The 15,742-nt window shown below is 46.0% G+C and overlaps 1 protein-coding gene across 1 annotated transcript in view; it reads left to right on the top strand.

The window, feature by feature from the left end:
* FAM13A (family with sequence similarity 13 member A) overlaps window positions 1-15,742 on the top strand; it is a 164,732-nt gene that overhangs the window by 23,183 nt on the left and 125,807 nt on the right. The window contains 2 exon segments of the mRNA XM_081924863.1: window positions 10,664-10,853; window positions 15,113-15,322. Of these exon segments, the coding sequence (XP_081780989.1) occupies window positions 10,664-10,853; window positions 15,113-15,322 (400 nt within the window).

Genomic DNA, 15,742 nt, shown 5'->3' with positions numbered 1-15,742 from the left:
CCATGGTTTTTGTGGTGCAAGTTGTATCCCTGGCCATGATATGTGATTTGACAGTGAGTTTGGGGTGGCCCAATGCGAAAAGCATAAGGATCCATGAGGATCCGTGCTTCAAAACCACGTTATTGTGCCACGGTATGGCCAGGAAGCCGTGGATCTGTGATTTTTGTGGTGCAAGTTGTATCCCTGGACATGATGTGTGATTTGAGGGTGAGTTTGGGTTGGCCCAATGCAAAAAGCATGAGGATCCATGAGGATCCGTGCTTCAAAACCACGTTATTGTGCCACGGTATGGCCAGGAAGACATGGATCCGTGATTTTTGTGGTGGATGCTGTGCCCCTGGCTATGACGTGTCATCTGACAGTGAGTTTGGGTTGGCCCAATGCGAAAAGCGTGAGGATCCATGAGGATCCGTGCTTCAAAACCACGTTTTTGGGCCACGGTATGGCCAGGAAGCCGTGGATCCGTGATTTTTGTGGTGCAAGTTTTATCCCTGGACATGATGTGTGATTTGAGGGTGAGTTTGGGTTGGCCCAATGCAAAAAGCATGAGGATCCATGAGGATCCGTGCTTCAAAACCACGTTATTGTGCCACGGTATGGCCAGGAAGCCATGGATCCGTGATTTTTGTGGTGGATGCTGTGCCCCTGGCTATGACGTGTCATCTGACAGTGAGTTTGGGTTGGCCCAATGCGAAAAGCGTGAGGATCCATGAAGATCCGTGCTTCAAAACCACGTTTTTGTGCCACGGTATGGCCAGGCAGACGTGGATCCGTGATTTTTGTGGTGCAGGCTGTGCCCCTGGGAATGATGTGTGATTTGACAGTGAGTTTGGGTTGGCCCAATGCAAAAAGCATAAGGATCCATGAGGATCCGTGCTTCAAAACTACGTTATTGTGCCACGGTATGGCCAGGAAGCCGTGGATCCGTGATTTTTGTGGTGGATGCTGTGCCCCTGGCTATGACATGTCATCTGACAGTGAGTTTGGGTTGGCCCAATGTGAAAAGCGTGAGGATCCATGAGGATCCGTGCTTCAAAACCACGTTTTTGTGCCATGGTATGGCCAGGAAGCCGTGGATCCGTGATTTTTGTGGTGGATGCTGTGCCCCTGGCTATGACATGTCATCTGACAGTGAGTTTGGGTTGGCCCAATGCGAAAAGCGTGAGGATCCATGAGGATCCGTGCTTCAAAACCATGTTTTTGTGCCACGGTATGGCCAGGAAGCCATGGATCCGTGATTTTTGTGGTGGATGCTGTGCCCCTGGCTATGACGTGTCATCTGACAGTGAGTTTGGGTTGGCCCAATGCGAAAAGCGTGAGGATCCATGAGGATCCGTGCTTCAAAACCACGTTTTTGTGCCACGGTATGGCCAGGAAGCCGTGGATCCGTGATTTTTGTGGTGCAAGTTTTATCCCTGGACATGATGTGTGATTTGAGGGTGAGTTTGGGTTGGCCCAATGCAAAAAGCATGAGGATCCATGAGGATCCGTGCTTCAAAACCACGTTATTGTGCCACGGTATGGCCAGGAAGCCGTGGATCCGTGATTTTTGTGGTGGATGCTGTGCCCCTGGCTATGACATGTCATCTGACAGTGAGTTTGGGTTGGCCCAATGTGAAAAGCGTGAGGATCCATGAGGATCCGTGCTTCAAAACCACGTTTTTGTGCCATGGTATGGCCAGGAAGCCGTGGATCCGTGATTTTTGTGGTGGATGCTGTGCCCCTGGCTATGACATGTCATCTGACAGTGAGTTTGGGTTGGCCCAATGCGAAAAGCGTGAGGATCCATGAGGATCCGTGCTTCAAAACCATGTTTTTGTGCCACGGTATGGCCAGGAAGCCATGGATCCGTGATTTTTGTGGTGGATGCTGTGCCCCTGGCTATGACGTGTCATCTGACAGTGAGTTTCGGGTGGCCCAATGCGTAAAGCGTGAGGATCCATGAGGATCCGTGCTTCCAAACCACGTTTTTGGGCCACGGCGTTGCCAGGAAGCCATGGATCCTTGATTTTTGTGGTGCAGGCTGTGCCCCTGGGAATGATGTGTGATTTGACTGTGAGTTTGGGGTGGCCCAATGTGAAAAGCGTGAGGATCCATGAGGATCCGTGTTTCAAAACCACGTTTTTGGGCCATGGTGTTGCCAGGAAGCCGTGGATCCGTGATTTTTGTGGTGGATGCTGTGCCCCTGGCCATGATGTTTGATCTGATGGTGATTTTGGGCTGGTCTTGTGCAAAAATCATGACGATCCATGCTTCAGAACCACGTTTTGGGGCCACGGCATGGCCAGGCAGACGTGGATCCGAGTTTGTTGTGGTGTAGGCTGTGCCCCTGGCTATGATATGTGATTTGACAGTTAGTTTGTGCTGATCTTGTGCAAAAAGCATAAGGATCCATGAGGATCCGTGCTTCAAAACCACGTTATTGTGCTACGGTATGGCCAGGAAGCCGTGGATCCGTGATTTTTGTGGTGCAGGCTGCACCCCTGGCCATGATGTGTGATTTGACGGTGAGTTTGGGGTGGCCCAATGCGAAAAGCGTGAGGATCCATGAGGATCCGTGCTTCAAAACCACGTTTTTGTGCCATGGTATGGCCAGGAAGCCGTGGATCCGTGATTTTTGTGGTGGATGCTGTGCCCCTGGCTATGACATGTCATCTGACAGTGAGTTTGGGTTGGCCCAATGCGAAAAGCGTGAGGATCCATGAGGATCCGTGCTTCAAAACCATGTTTTTGTGCCACGGTATGGCCAGGAAGCCATGGATCCGTGATTTTTGTGGTGGATGCTGTGCCCCTGGCTATGACGTGTCATCTGACAGTCAGTTTGGGTTGGCCCAATGCGAAAAGCGTGAGGATCCATGAGGATCCGTGCTTCAAAACCACGTTTTTGTGCCACGGTATGGCCAGGAAGCCGTGGATCCGTGATTTTTGTGGTGCAAGTTTTATCCCTGGACATGATGTGTGATTTGAGGGTGAGTTTGGGTTGGCCCAATGCAAAAAGCATGAGGATCCATGAGGATCCGTGCTTCAAAACCACGTTATTGTGCCACGGTATGGCCAGGAAGCCATGGATCCGTGATTTTTGTGGTGGATGCTGTGCCCCTGGCTATGACGTGTCATCTGACAGTGAGTTTGGGTTGGCCCAATGCGAAAAGTGTGAGGATCCATGAGGATCCGTGCTTCAAAACCACGTTTTTGCGCCCTGGCGTTGCCAGGAAGCCGTGGATGCGTGATTTTTGTGGTGGATGCTGTGCCCCTGGGAATGATGTGTGATTTGACGGTGAGTTTGGGGTGGCCCAATGCAAAAAGCATGAGGATCCATGAGGATCCGTGCTTCAAAACCACGTTATTGTGCCACGGTATGGCCAGGAAGCCATGGATCCGTGATTTTTGTGGTGGATGCTGTGCCCCTGGCCATGATGTGTGATTTGACGGTGAGTTTGGGTTGGCCCAATGCGAAAAGCGTGAGGATCCATGAGGATCCGTGCTTCAAAACCACGTTTTTGTGCCACGGTATGGCCAGGAAGCCGTGGATCCGTGATTTTTGTGGTGCAAGTTTTATCCCTGGACATGATGTGTGATTTGAGGGTGAGTTTGGGTTGGCCCAATGCAAAAAGCATGAGGATCCATGAGGATCCGTGCTTCAAAACCACATTATTGTGCCACGGTATGGCCAGGAAGCCATGGATCCGTGATTTTTGTGGTGGATGCTGTGCCCCTGGCTATGACGTGTCATCTGACAGTGAGTTTGGGTTGGCCCAATGCGAAAAGCGTGAGGATCCATGAGGATCCGTGCTTCAAAACCACGTTTTTGCGCCCTGGCGTTGCCAGGAAGCCGTGGATGCGTGATTTTTGTGGTGGATGCTGTGCCCCTGGGAATGATGTGTGATTTGACGGTGAGTTTGGGGTGGCCCAATGCAAAAAGCGTGAGGATCCATGAGGATCCGTGCTTCAAAACCACGTTTTTGGGCCACGGTATCACCAGGAAGCCGTGGATCCGTGATTTTTGTGGTGGATGCTGTGCCCCTGGCCATGATGTTTGAACTGATGGTGACTTTGGGTTGCTCTTGTGCAAAAATCATGAGGATCCATGAGGATCCGTGTTTTTTAACCATGTTTTTGCGCCCCTGCGGCCCCACGAAATAGTAGATGCGTGATTTTTTTGATGCTGTCTATAGAGTAAGACATAGTCTACAGTATCATGGTGGTTTTATTTAATTTGAATGAAAAAATCATATGAATTCACGAGGATCCGTCTAGATCCGCCTTTTACCTTTTTCCTAAAATAAACAAACAAACCCATTTTTTTCCCCAGAGTAGGGCTTTCTGTTGTGTTATGTCTTCTCTGTTAGTGATCATGCCTGCAGTCTTCCCTCTAAAAAAGGTTTTGCTCCTAAGCAAGTACGTGCATGTTTGCCGCCAATATGGGTAAGTTTGAAGCTGTGTTTAAAAATTGGAGCCGCTCGGATAAATGTGCAGATTTAAAGGCATTTTTTAAACAATGAAGAAACAAGCGAGATTCAACTTGCTCCTGCAGCACTGTGAGGCAGGATTGATAATGTGTACAGTATTTTATTCTTTTTATATTTTTTTTATAAATATTTATTGAAATTTTTGAATTAACAACATAGCAAACAAACAAAATTAAAACATAACATAACATATTTTCTTTACTTCTTGGGACCTCCTCACGTCTCCCTCCCCTATTTTCCAGTTTAAAAGTTAGACTAACTTTTAAAGTATTTTATTCTTTTTAACTAACATTCCAAGATGGATGTTTCAGAGGGAAGGATTTGCTGTTCCATGCATCTATTTTGCCTGTTTTGTAGGCACTAGAGATTTAGTGGATTTAGCAGATGGGTAGGCAAAAGACCATGTGCTCCCCTCTCTGCTTTTTTCTGAATGCACACAAATAAATAACATTAAAAGAATTAGTACGCACTGTCTGCCTTTTCCATTTCTTGAGTCTTGCATGTTTCGCTTTCGAACCTTTCCCATTTTTCATGTTCGAAAGGACAGGTTAGCAGTGTAGTTCTCTGTAAGTCTGTGCAGAAGCCAGCCGCTTTTGAGTTCAGTGGGGCTTACTCCCAAGGGAAATGTGTACAGTGGTACCTCTTGTTACGTTTGCTTCAGGTCAAATCTTTTCAGGTTGCGTCCCGCAGCGACCCGGAAGCACTGGAAAGGGTTACTTCCGGGTTTCACCGCTCACGCATGCGCAGACGCTCAAAATGATGTCACGCGCATGCACAGAAGCGGCGAATCGCGACCCACACGGATGCAGGTTGCGTTCTGCTCATTTTGTGAATGGGGCTCTGGAACGGATCCTGTTCGCAACCAGAGGTACCACTGTAATAGGATGGCCACCTTCATTCTTAAAACAAGTTTTATTAGGAGTGGGAATCTTGGCGGGCTTCTTTGGAACTTAAATAGTTGCCCCCCCCCCGCCCCTTGCATCATTTCAGGAGTAGAAAGCTGGTAAAGTTATGTTTCTATAGTGGCTTAGAGCAGCACCACACAGCACACCAAGCAGAACCCCTTTGCTCAGCAAGCCCTTTAAGAAGGAATGCAGTAAAAGTGGCAGAGCCTTATGCTAGGAGGAATACGATTACCAGGTGGCCTCATAGCACGGCTCCAAGAGCTACAAGAGGCCTTTCACCAGGCATAATGTTCCCTGGAACATTTGCGCTATGCAGCCCAGTTTTAAAATGAATGTCATATAGCGCTTCATTGAATCACCACTGGGACATCCTTGGGAGATGTGTGAATGGAGGATCTATTGCAACAGATAGTGATGGAGGAAGTTGTTTCTGATACATGCCAGCCAGCAGTGTTAAAAATAGCACACTGCTATTTTTCTGTTAAACATCCACATTTTAGCTTTAACTCTCAGAATCATTGGAAGGGACCCCAAGGGTCATCTAGCCCAACCCCCTTCTGATGCAGGAATATCAACTGAAGCATCCATGACAGGTGGCCATCCAACCTCTCCTTAAAAAACCTCCAAGGAAGGAGAGTCTGCCACCTCTTGTTGGAGTCTGTTCCACTGTCGAACAGCTCTTGCTGTCGGAAAGTTTTTCTGAATGTTTAGTCGGAATCTCCTTTCTTGTGACTTGAAGCCATTGGTTCGAGTCCTACCCTCCAGAGCAGGAGAAAACAAGCTTGCTCCATCTTCCAGAAAACAAACAGATAAAATTTTATAGACTAACCAGCCCAAGGAGATAGATATATAGATGATAGATAGATTAGATAGATAGATAGATAGATGATAGATAGATAGATGATAGATGATAGATGATGATAGATAGATGGTAGATAGATGATAGATAGATAGATGATAGATAGATAGATAGATAGATGATAGATAGATGATAGATAGAGTATTTTCTGGCATATAAGACTACTTTTTAACCCAGGGAAATCTACTCAAAAGTCGGGGGTCGTCTTATACGCCGGCTACAGCAGCAGCTCCTGCAGCAACTCCCCACCAAAGGATAAAACGACAGCAAATTAAATCAGAGGACACCAACTTCTCTAGATGAAGCAGAAATACGCTTGAAAATTGGCCCCCAGAAGCCCCCGGCCCCTGGGTAGTGGAGCGGATTTCTGAGCCGGACTGGAGATTGGTTTTTTTAATTTTTATTTGGTGTGCATTGGAAGAGGGGTAGTCTTATACAGCAAGTATATCCCAAACTCTATATTTTAACTGGAAAAGTTGGGGGGGTGTCGTCGGTCGTCTCATACGCTCAGTCGTCTTATACACCGGAAAATACGGTGTGTGTGTGTGTGTGTGTGTGTGTGTATATATATATATATATATATAGATATGCAGGTTTTGGTGTCCTCGGGTGTCTTCCCGTGTAAAAGTTGGGGTGTCTAGGCGACGTTTCGACGAGGTCTCACTCGTCATCTTCAGGCTGGTGCTTTCGGCTTCTTGTTACTGGAACAGAGCAGGATCTCAGTGTTTGAGTTCCTATAAATACTGTTGAGGGGGTGTGGTGTATAGCCTCCAATGTTCTGGGCAGAGAGGAAGTTCCCAGGCTAGTGTGCCTTTTCTTCTTTTGTTCCTTAATTACTTGAGGGATATCTTGAGTGATTTCTTGAGTGATATCCTGAGTACCACTTAGGTGGGTCATTAGGTGTGGATTAGTTGCTAAAGTCTTTGTGTCTTGACCTCTTGAACTTTGTGAAGAGTTTTTCTGAGAAGATGGCTGTACTGCACTTAGTTGTGCTCTGGCTTGGCTTCGTGTATAGGGGCGAGCTGTGGTTTTGTGGCCTGTGTCAGCCAGATCTGTGTAGGGATTGCAGGGGGGTGCAGCATCCGGAGGTGCCACCATGGTTTGGCTACTGGATGGTGTCTGTAATTTATCTGTGGAGAGGGTCTGGGTTTGGGTCTGGTGTGGTTGATTGGTGATGGCGTTCTGTGTGCCTCTGGATCTGGTGTCAGTTTTTGTGGGGAGGGCTAATTTCCAGATGTCTGGCAAGCGGGATGTGTCGTCACGCTTGTTCATGTTGTGAGGGTGTTTCTCTATCTCGATGGCTTCCATGATTATTCTCTTGTGGTGATGTTCCATGTTAAAGAGCAATTTGGAATCTGCAAAATTAATTTCGTGTCCTGTTTCTTTCATGTGTTGGAAAAGAGAGGAAGTTTTTTCTTCTTTTTTGACGGCATTCTTGTGTTCTGCGATACGTGCATTTATTCGTCTGTTTGTTTGTCCAATGTACGTGGCTGGGCAGACTTTGCAGGGTATTTCATAGACCCCTTGGTTTTCCAACTGGATTTTATCCTTGGGGTTTCTGAGGATATTGGCTATTTTTTGGTTGGTGCAAAAGGCTGTTTTGATATTGTGTTTATGGAGGATTTTGCTAATTTTATCTGTAGTGCCCTTGATATAAGGAAGGAGGGCCATGCCATTGTTTTCTTCTGTGTCTTGGTTTTTGGGGGGTGTTTCTTTTTGGATTAGCTTCGTAACCCTGTTTTGCTGGTATCCATTGGCAATTAACACATTTGAGAGATTCTGTAACTCAGTTGTCAAGTGGTCTTTGTCAGCCAGGCGTTTGGTTCTGGAGATGAGAGTCTTGGCTACGGAGTTTATTTGTGCAGGGTGGTGGTGTGATTGTGCATGTAAGTAGCGGTTGGTGTGTGTTTTTTTCCGGTAGATAGTGTGTCCTAGGGAGCCATCAGGTTTTTTGTAGATTAGGACGTCAAGGAAGGGAAGTTGGTTGTTGGCTTCTATTTCCATAGTGAATTGTATTTTGGGGTGTAGGCTGTTGAGATGTGTGAGGAAGCTATCCAGTTTTTCCTTCCCGTGTGGCCAAATTACAAAGGTGTCGTCAACATATCTGAGCCAAAGTTTGGGTTTGTGTTCTGACTTGTCTAAAGCATTGGTTTCAAAGTGTTCCATGTACAGGTTTGCGATGACCGGTGAGAGGGGTGATCCCATAGGTGCTCCTTCTATCTGTTTGTATCTTTGTCCATTGTGGATGAAGTACGTGTTGGTTAGGCAGTGGTTGGTCAGGTCCAAGATGTATTCGGGGGGATTGTATTTGTTTTCAATGGCTGTCAAGGCTTCATTAATGGGCACTTGTGTGAAGAGAGATACAACATCGAAGCTCACAAGTAGGTCATTAGGATGTAGGTTTTGCTTCTTTATTGTTTCTATGAACTGGAAGGAGTTTGGAACGTGTGAAGAGATGGATTCTGCATAGGGCTGAAGTTGCTTGGCGAGAAATTTAGCGAGATTTTGTAGAGGTGAGCCTATGGAGCTGACTATTGGTCTGAGTGGTGTTCCTTCTTTGTGTATCTTGGGGAGGCCGTAGAGTTTGGGGCATCTGGATGATTTTTCTCTGGGGATGATTCTTAGCTGGATTTCTTCACTGATAGGAGAGGCTTTTATTTTGGATTTGGTGGTTTTTTCCAGATAGGTGGTGGGATCTGTTTTTATAGGTTGGTAGGTAGGATCTTGGAGTAGATTTGATAGTTTTGCTTGGTAGTCCGATGTGTTCATCACAACAGTGGCATTACCTTTGTCTGCTGGGAGAATGATTATGTTGTTGTCTTTCCTCAGGTTGGTGAGTGCTTTCTGTTCTTCTTTGTGTAAATTGCTTCTGGGTGGTTTGCTGGAGCAGAGGATGTTGGTGACTTCAAGTCTGATTTTATTGGCTTCATCTGGGTTGATTTTGGTTAGGCTAGCTTCGACTCCGCATATGATGTTTTCCGTGGGGATGCGTCCAGATTCCGAATTTTGCAGATTCCAAATTGCTCTTTAACATGGAACATCACCACAAGAGAATAATCATGGAAGCCATCGAGATAGAGAAACACCCTCACAACATGAACAAGCGTGACGACACATCCCGCTTGCCAGACATCTGGAAATTAGCCCTCCCCACAAAAACTGACACCAGATCCAGAGGCACACAGAACGCCATCACCAATCAACCACACCAGACCCAAACCCAGACCCTCTCCACAGATAAATTACAGACACCATCCAGTAGCCAAACCATGGTGGCACCTCCGGATGCTGCACCCCCCTGCAATCCCTACACAGATCTGGCTGACACAGGCCACAAAACCACAGCTCGCCCCTATACACGAAGCCAAGCCAGAGCACAACTAAGTGCAGTACAGCCATCTTCTCAGAAAAACTCTTCACAAAGTTCAAGAGGTCAAGACACAAAGACTTTAGCAACTAATCCACACCTAATGACCCACCTAAGTGGTACTCAGGATATCACTCAAGAAATCACTCAAGATATCCCTCAAGTAATTAAGGAACAAAAGAAGAAAAGGCACACTAGCCTGGGAACTTCCTCTCTGCCCAGAACATTGGAGGCTATACACCACACCCCCTCAACAGTATTTATAGGAACTCAAACACTGAGATCCTGCTCTGTTCCAGTAACAAGAAGCCGAAAGCACCAGCCTGAAGATGACGAGTGAGACCTCGTCGAAACGTCGCCTAGACACCCCAACTTTTACACGGGAAGACACCCGAGGACACCAAAACCTGCATTCCTGTACCCGTGAAAATCTACGAAAGCAAATATATATATATATATATATATATATATATATATATATATATATACACACACACATATATATATGGCTTCCCATAGGCATCTGTTTGGCCAATGTGAGAAGATGATTCTGGACTGGATGGGCTATTGGCCTGAACCAGCAAGGCTGTTAGGAAAAATCAAGCTTGTAAACAGCACTGCTGCTTTTCCGCTGTGGCAGAAATCCATTTCTCAGTGTCTGGTTACTATGCCAGGCCATTCGGCTATTTTACCTCTATGTTTACCCTGATGTTTCAGAGAAGAACGGCTTCCATTCATAGAGTGTGTCTCTCATTTCTGCTCCACCCACAGTTGCTCTGGCGATGCAGCTTGCAGACTTATCCACTCTGTTGCTCGGCTACGTATTCCAGGCTCCTCCTCCTCTGACTTTCTTTTTCCCTTTTCAGTCTCTCCCTGTGTGTGCATGTTTCCCTCCCAGTTCTTTTCGGAAGAATTCCTCTCCGCCGGGTTTCGTTTGTTGTTGTTGAGAATTTAAAACCCGAAAGGCCTGCCTTTGAATGCTCAGCTTTCCTTTCGCAGAGCCACCATGCAGCCCCCTATAGTCACGATGACCGACTGCTCCCTCTTTCTGTGCTCTTTCAAGCAAAGCAAATCCGCTGTCAGGCTGAAAGAAGACATGAAGAAGATTGCGGCAGCCCCACTGAGTGGCCAGAGGGGAGCTGCCTGCCAGAAGGTGTTTGGCGTAAGCCTGCATGAACTTCAGCAGCAGGGACTGAGCAAGAACGGAGTCCCGGCCGTCGTGTGGGAGATTGTTGAATACCTGACTTGGCATGGTAAGCTGCTAGCGGAACCCTCCTTGTTGAGAAAAGGGGGAAAGAAAGGTTTATCTTTAAGGTAAAAAAGGTAAAGGGACCCCTGACCATTAGGTCCAGTCGTGACCGATTCTGGGGTTGCGGCGCTCATCTCGCTTTATTGGCTGAGGAAGCTGGCGTACAGCTTCCGGGTCATGTGGCCGGCATGACTAAGCCACTTCTGGCGAACCAGAGCAGCACACAGAAACGCCGTTTACCTTCCCGCTGGAGTCGTACCTATTTCTCTACTTGCACTTTGATGTGCTTTCGAACTGCTAGGTTGGCAGGAGCAGGGACCGAGCAACGGGAGCTCACCCCATTGCGGGGATTCGAACCACCGACCTTCTGATCGGCAAGTCCTAGGCTTAACCCACAGCACCACCCGTGTCCTTAGATAGATAGATAGATAGATAGATAGATAGATAGATAGTCCCATCTTTAAGGTACAGGTAGCAAATATGTGGCCCACCAGATGTTGCAGAGCTTACATATCTCTATGCGGCCTAGGACCCATGTACCTGCGGGACCGCCTCTCCTGGTATGCCCCGCGGAGGACCTTAAGGTCCACAGATGACAAAAATTTTGAGGTTCCAAGCCGCAAGGTGGTTAGGTTGGTCTCAACTAGGGCCAGGGCCTTTTCAGTACTGGCCCCGACTTGGTGGAACGCTCTGTCACAAGAGACTAGGGCCCTGTGGGACTTGACATCTTTCCACAGGGCCTGCAAGATAGAGCTGTTCCGCCTGACCTTTGGTTTGGACTCAGTCTGACCCTTATGTTTCCCTCACCTTATGGTTTTGACTTTTAAAATGAGGCTGCATTTTAAATTGCATTTTAACCTATATTTTAAATTGTGGTGTGTTTTTTTTTCTTATTATGTTTTTACTGAAATTTTATTGGTGTTAGCCGCCCTGAGCCCGGCTCTGGCTGGGGAGGGCAGGGTATAAATAAAAATTATTATTATCATCATCATCATTATCCCTGACCATAGGCCATGTTGACTGGGACTGGTGGGGGCTTATTATAATTATTATTCATTTATATACCAACTCTCCAGCCAAAAGGGCCCCCAGAGCAGCTTACATGCAATAAATCAGAACAAGAACTCAGCTTCCTGTCTCTCCTTCTGTTGGGATTTCTGCTTCCAGGTGGCACTTGGTGCCCCACAAATTCTGGAAAGTTGCAGGTTCCTCGCTCTTGCTTTAAGGGGTTGTCTGTACTCTCAATGCGTAAATGCATTTTATCTCGGTCTGTAACTTCTATTGGCTCTCTCTCCTCACCTACTTCCAGAGAATGCTGGGAATTGTAGTTTGGTGATTCTGGGAAGTGTCTATTAGAGACCCCAGGCGCCCTCCTAGGACTGCGTTTCCCCTTAAAAGAAAACTCCTAAACTAAGTTCAGGGCTCTCCCAGGGACACCGTTTGTCTGTTTGCATAAGATTTGGCCGTCATCACCACACACTTTCTTGAACAATTATCTCGTCGCTGCAAAAAGTCAAATAAAAAAAAAGTGGTGGGAAATTGCCCCCGGGAAGTGTGGAATAACAGCCACTATCTGGTATTGTTGTATAACTTTGTGAGAACGTTTCAAGAGAAATGCTCAATAAACAGGGGACATTGTATAACCTCTGTACATGTTTTGTGTGAATGTATTGGCACAAATCCGTTCCGGAAGTCCGTTCGACTTCCAAAACGTTCCGCTTCCAAAGCTCAGCTTCTGATTGGCTGCAGGAAGGTCCTGCAGCCAATTGGAAGCCCCGTCGGACGTTCAGCTTTGAAAAGAATGTTCAAAAATCAGAACACTCACTTCTGGTTTTCAGTCGTTCGGGAGCTGAAACATTTGACTCCCAAGGCATTCAGGAGCCAAGGTACGACTATAATAGCTGATCTGAAAGCTCAAGTCTGTGGAGTAGATGCATGTGTATATTTTATTTCATTTTACATGGAACAGTTCTATTCTGACTTTCTTCCATCCTGGTACTCAAGATAGTCTGGACAGACACTGTCAACACCCAGACTGGCTTATTGTGTGCAAAGGGGCCTTATGTGTCTTCAGACCAAGCCAGGTTCTTGATCTCTGCGGTGATTTTTAAAGCCCCCTGATTGTCATGCTCTAGTGCAGACTTCCTGAAGCCAGTGTGGTGTCATGGTTAGATCTAAGGGTGCCAGTGTGCTGTAACGTTGTTAGAGTGTTGGACCAGGACCTGGGAGAGCAGGGTTCAAATCCCCACTCAGCCATGAAGCTCACTGGCTGACGCTGGGCTAGTCACCATCTCTTAGCCTAACCTACCTCACAGGGCTGTTGTAAAGATGAAATGGAGAGGTGGAGAATCGTGTATACCACTTTAAGCTCCTTGGAAGGAAAAGGAGGAATAATAATAATAATAATAATAATAATAATAATAATAATAATAGTGAAAGAAAATTAAAATGGAAGAAAGTGGGGATCTAAGAGCACCAACATACTAAGTAGGTTCAGGTTCAAATTTCACATAATTATTAAATAAATCTAATCTTAGATGCTCCGTAATGCTTATATTTTTGTGCATGCAAGTTAAAGAACTAAGCAAGTAGTCTTAAGTTTGATGGTGTGTGAATAATTGTCAACTTTCTGATTTAAAGGGATCTTGTTTTTCTGCAATGTGCCCTGTTTTCCAGCAGATGTCAGAGAAGGATTGCTAGGCTTTTGTGGAGGCCGGTTTCTGCTGAGGACCTTTTGAGGCATTTGGTGCGAACTCCTGTAGGCTAAACTCGTAGCTCTTATCAGGGGCAAGCAACAACCAAAGGGCTTTTTTTCTTTACTTTCTTTCTTTCTTTATTAGATTTATCTGCTGCCCTTCATCGTAAGATCTCAGGATGGCTCACAGAATAAAATACAGGATGAAAACAAGCAAATAAGTAAAACAAAACAGCAAAACAATAAGCCCCCCTTCCCACAGACACATTTAAAAGGCTGTAGAATATTAAACAGCCAAAGGCCTGGTTGAAGAGGAACGTTTTTTTCCCTGGCACCTATATATATAACGAGAGAGAGCACTCAAGCTTTTTTCCGGGGGCACGCAGGGGTATGCATACCCCTAAACACTTTGTGACTTTGTACTTTTGTCCATTTACTGTATTTATTTTTGCTGATTTGAACTATAAAACTGTGATTTTCTTGCGTCAAAATGAGAGTACCCCTGAACACTTTTTAAAGGGAAAAAAGCACTATACATATACATATATATATACACACATATATATACATATATACACACACATATATATACATATATTTATACATACATATACATATATATACATATATACACACACACACATATATATATACATATATATTTGCTTTCGTAGATTTTCACGGGTACAGGAATGCAGGTTTTGGTGTCCTCGGGTGTCTTCCCGTGTAAAAGTTGGGGTGTCTAGGCGACGTTTCGACGAGGTCTCACTCGTCATCTTCAGGCTGGTGCTTTCGGCTTCTTGTTACTGGAACAGAGCAGGATCTCAGTGTTTTGAGTTCCTATAAATACTGTTGAGGGGGTGTGGTGTATAGCCTCCAATGTTCTGGGCAGAGAGGAAGTTCTCTGCACCACACCCCCTCAACAGTATTTATAGGAACTCAAACACTGAGATCCTGCTCTGTTCCAGTAACAAGAAGCCGAAAGCACCAGCCTGAAGATGACGAGTGAGACCTCGTCGAAACGTCGCCTAGACACCCCAACTTTTACACGGGAAGACACCCGAGGACACCAAAACCTGCATACATATATATACATATACATATATATACACACATATACATATATACATATATACATACATACATATATATATATATATATATATATATATATATATATATATATATATATATATATTTATATTTATATGTCACCAGGCAAACCCAGCTTGTTCTCCACTGCACTAATTTCCTATTTGTTGGGTGTGTGGGTTTTTTCCACACGAGAGCATTCAGAATTGTGATATTTCCCCCTTCACAGTTCGAAATGAGGCAGTTCCATTCTCCCACCTTGGATCTTTACCACCTTGTTGTGCATGCATGTCTAGGCCAGGCCTACAATTTTTTGGCCCTCGTTTTCACTGCTAGACAGTTAAAAGCCGACTTAGGCTTTTTTTGGTTACGTTTAGCATTTGCCATTGGTTGCTCTGGCCGTGTTATTTTTAAAGCAGGGCAGCGGGTGTGCCAGTTATTTATTTATCTTCCTCCTTTTTAATGTGTGATTACAGGGCTGAAACAGGAAGGTCTTTTCAGGGTGAACGGCAACCTGAAAACCATGGAGCGGCTTCGAGGGAAGTACGAGAGCGGAAAGGAAGTGGAGCTGCCTGTGGAAGGCGACGTCAGCTCAGCGGCCAGTTTGCTGAAATTGTTTTTGAGGGAGCTGCCTGACCGGGTGATCACTTCTGCAGCACATCCCAAATTCATACACCTGTATCAAGGTGACAGTCTTTTCATCAAGCATACATCTCTGGGGGAGTTGACTAGATCTATAGCTGTTGGTGCTGGTGTTATTATTTTAATCATTTCCCCTTAATCGGGCAGTTGCCATGGGAAATGGCAACATGCATATAGTGGTACCTCGGAAGTCGAACAGAATCCGTTCCGGAAATTTATTTGACTTCCAAAACGTTCGGAAACCAAGGCGCGGCTTCCGATTGGCTGCAGGAAGCTCCTGCAGCCAATCAAAAGCCACGGAAGCCCCGTCGGACGTTCGGGTTGCACGTTCACAAACTGGAACACTGCCTTCCGGGTTTGCGGTGTTCGGGAGCCAAAACGTTCGACTTGCAAGGCGCTCGGGATCCAAGGTACAACTGTCGCAGAAGAAGAGAAAAATGTTGTCCTGCAAAAACAACTTGTGC

The sequence above is a fragment of the Podarcis melisellensis genome (assembly GCF_964234715.1).
Source record: "Podarcis melisellensis genome assembly, chromosome: 9".
NCBI lineage: Eukaryota > Metazoa > Chordata > Lepidosauria > Squamata > Lacertidae > Podarcis > Podarcis melisellensis.
Note: the sequence above shows the minus strand (reverse complement) of the source record. Positions and strands in the feature narration are given on the sequence as shown.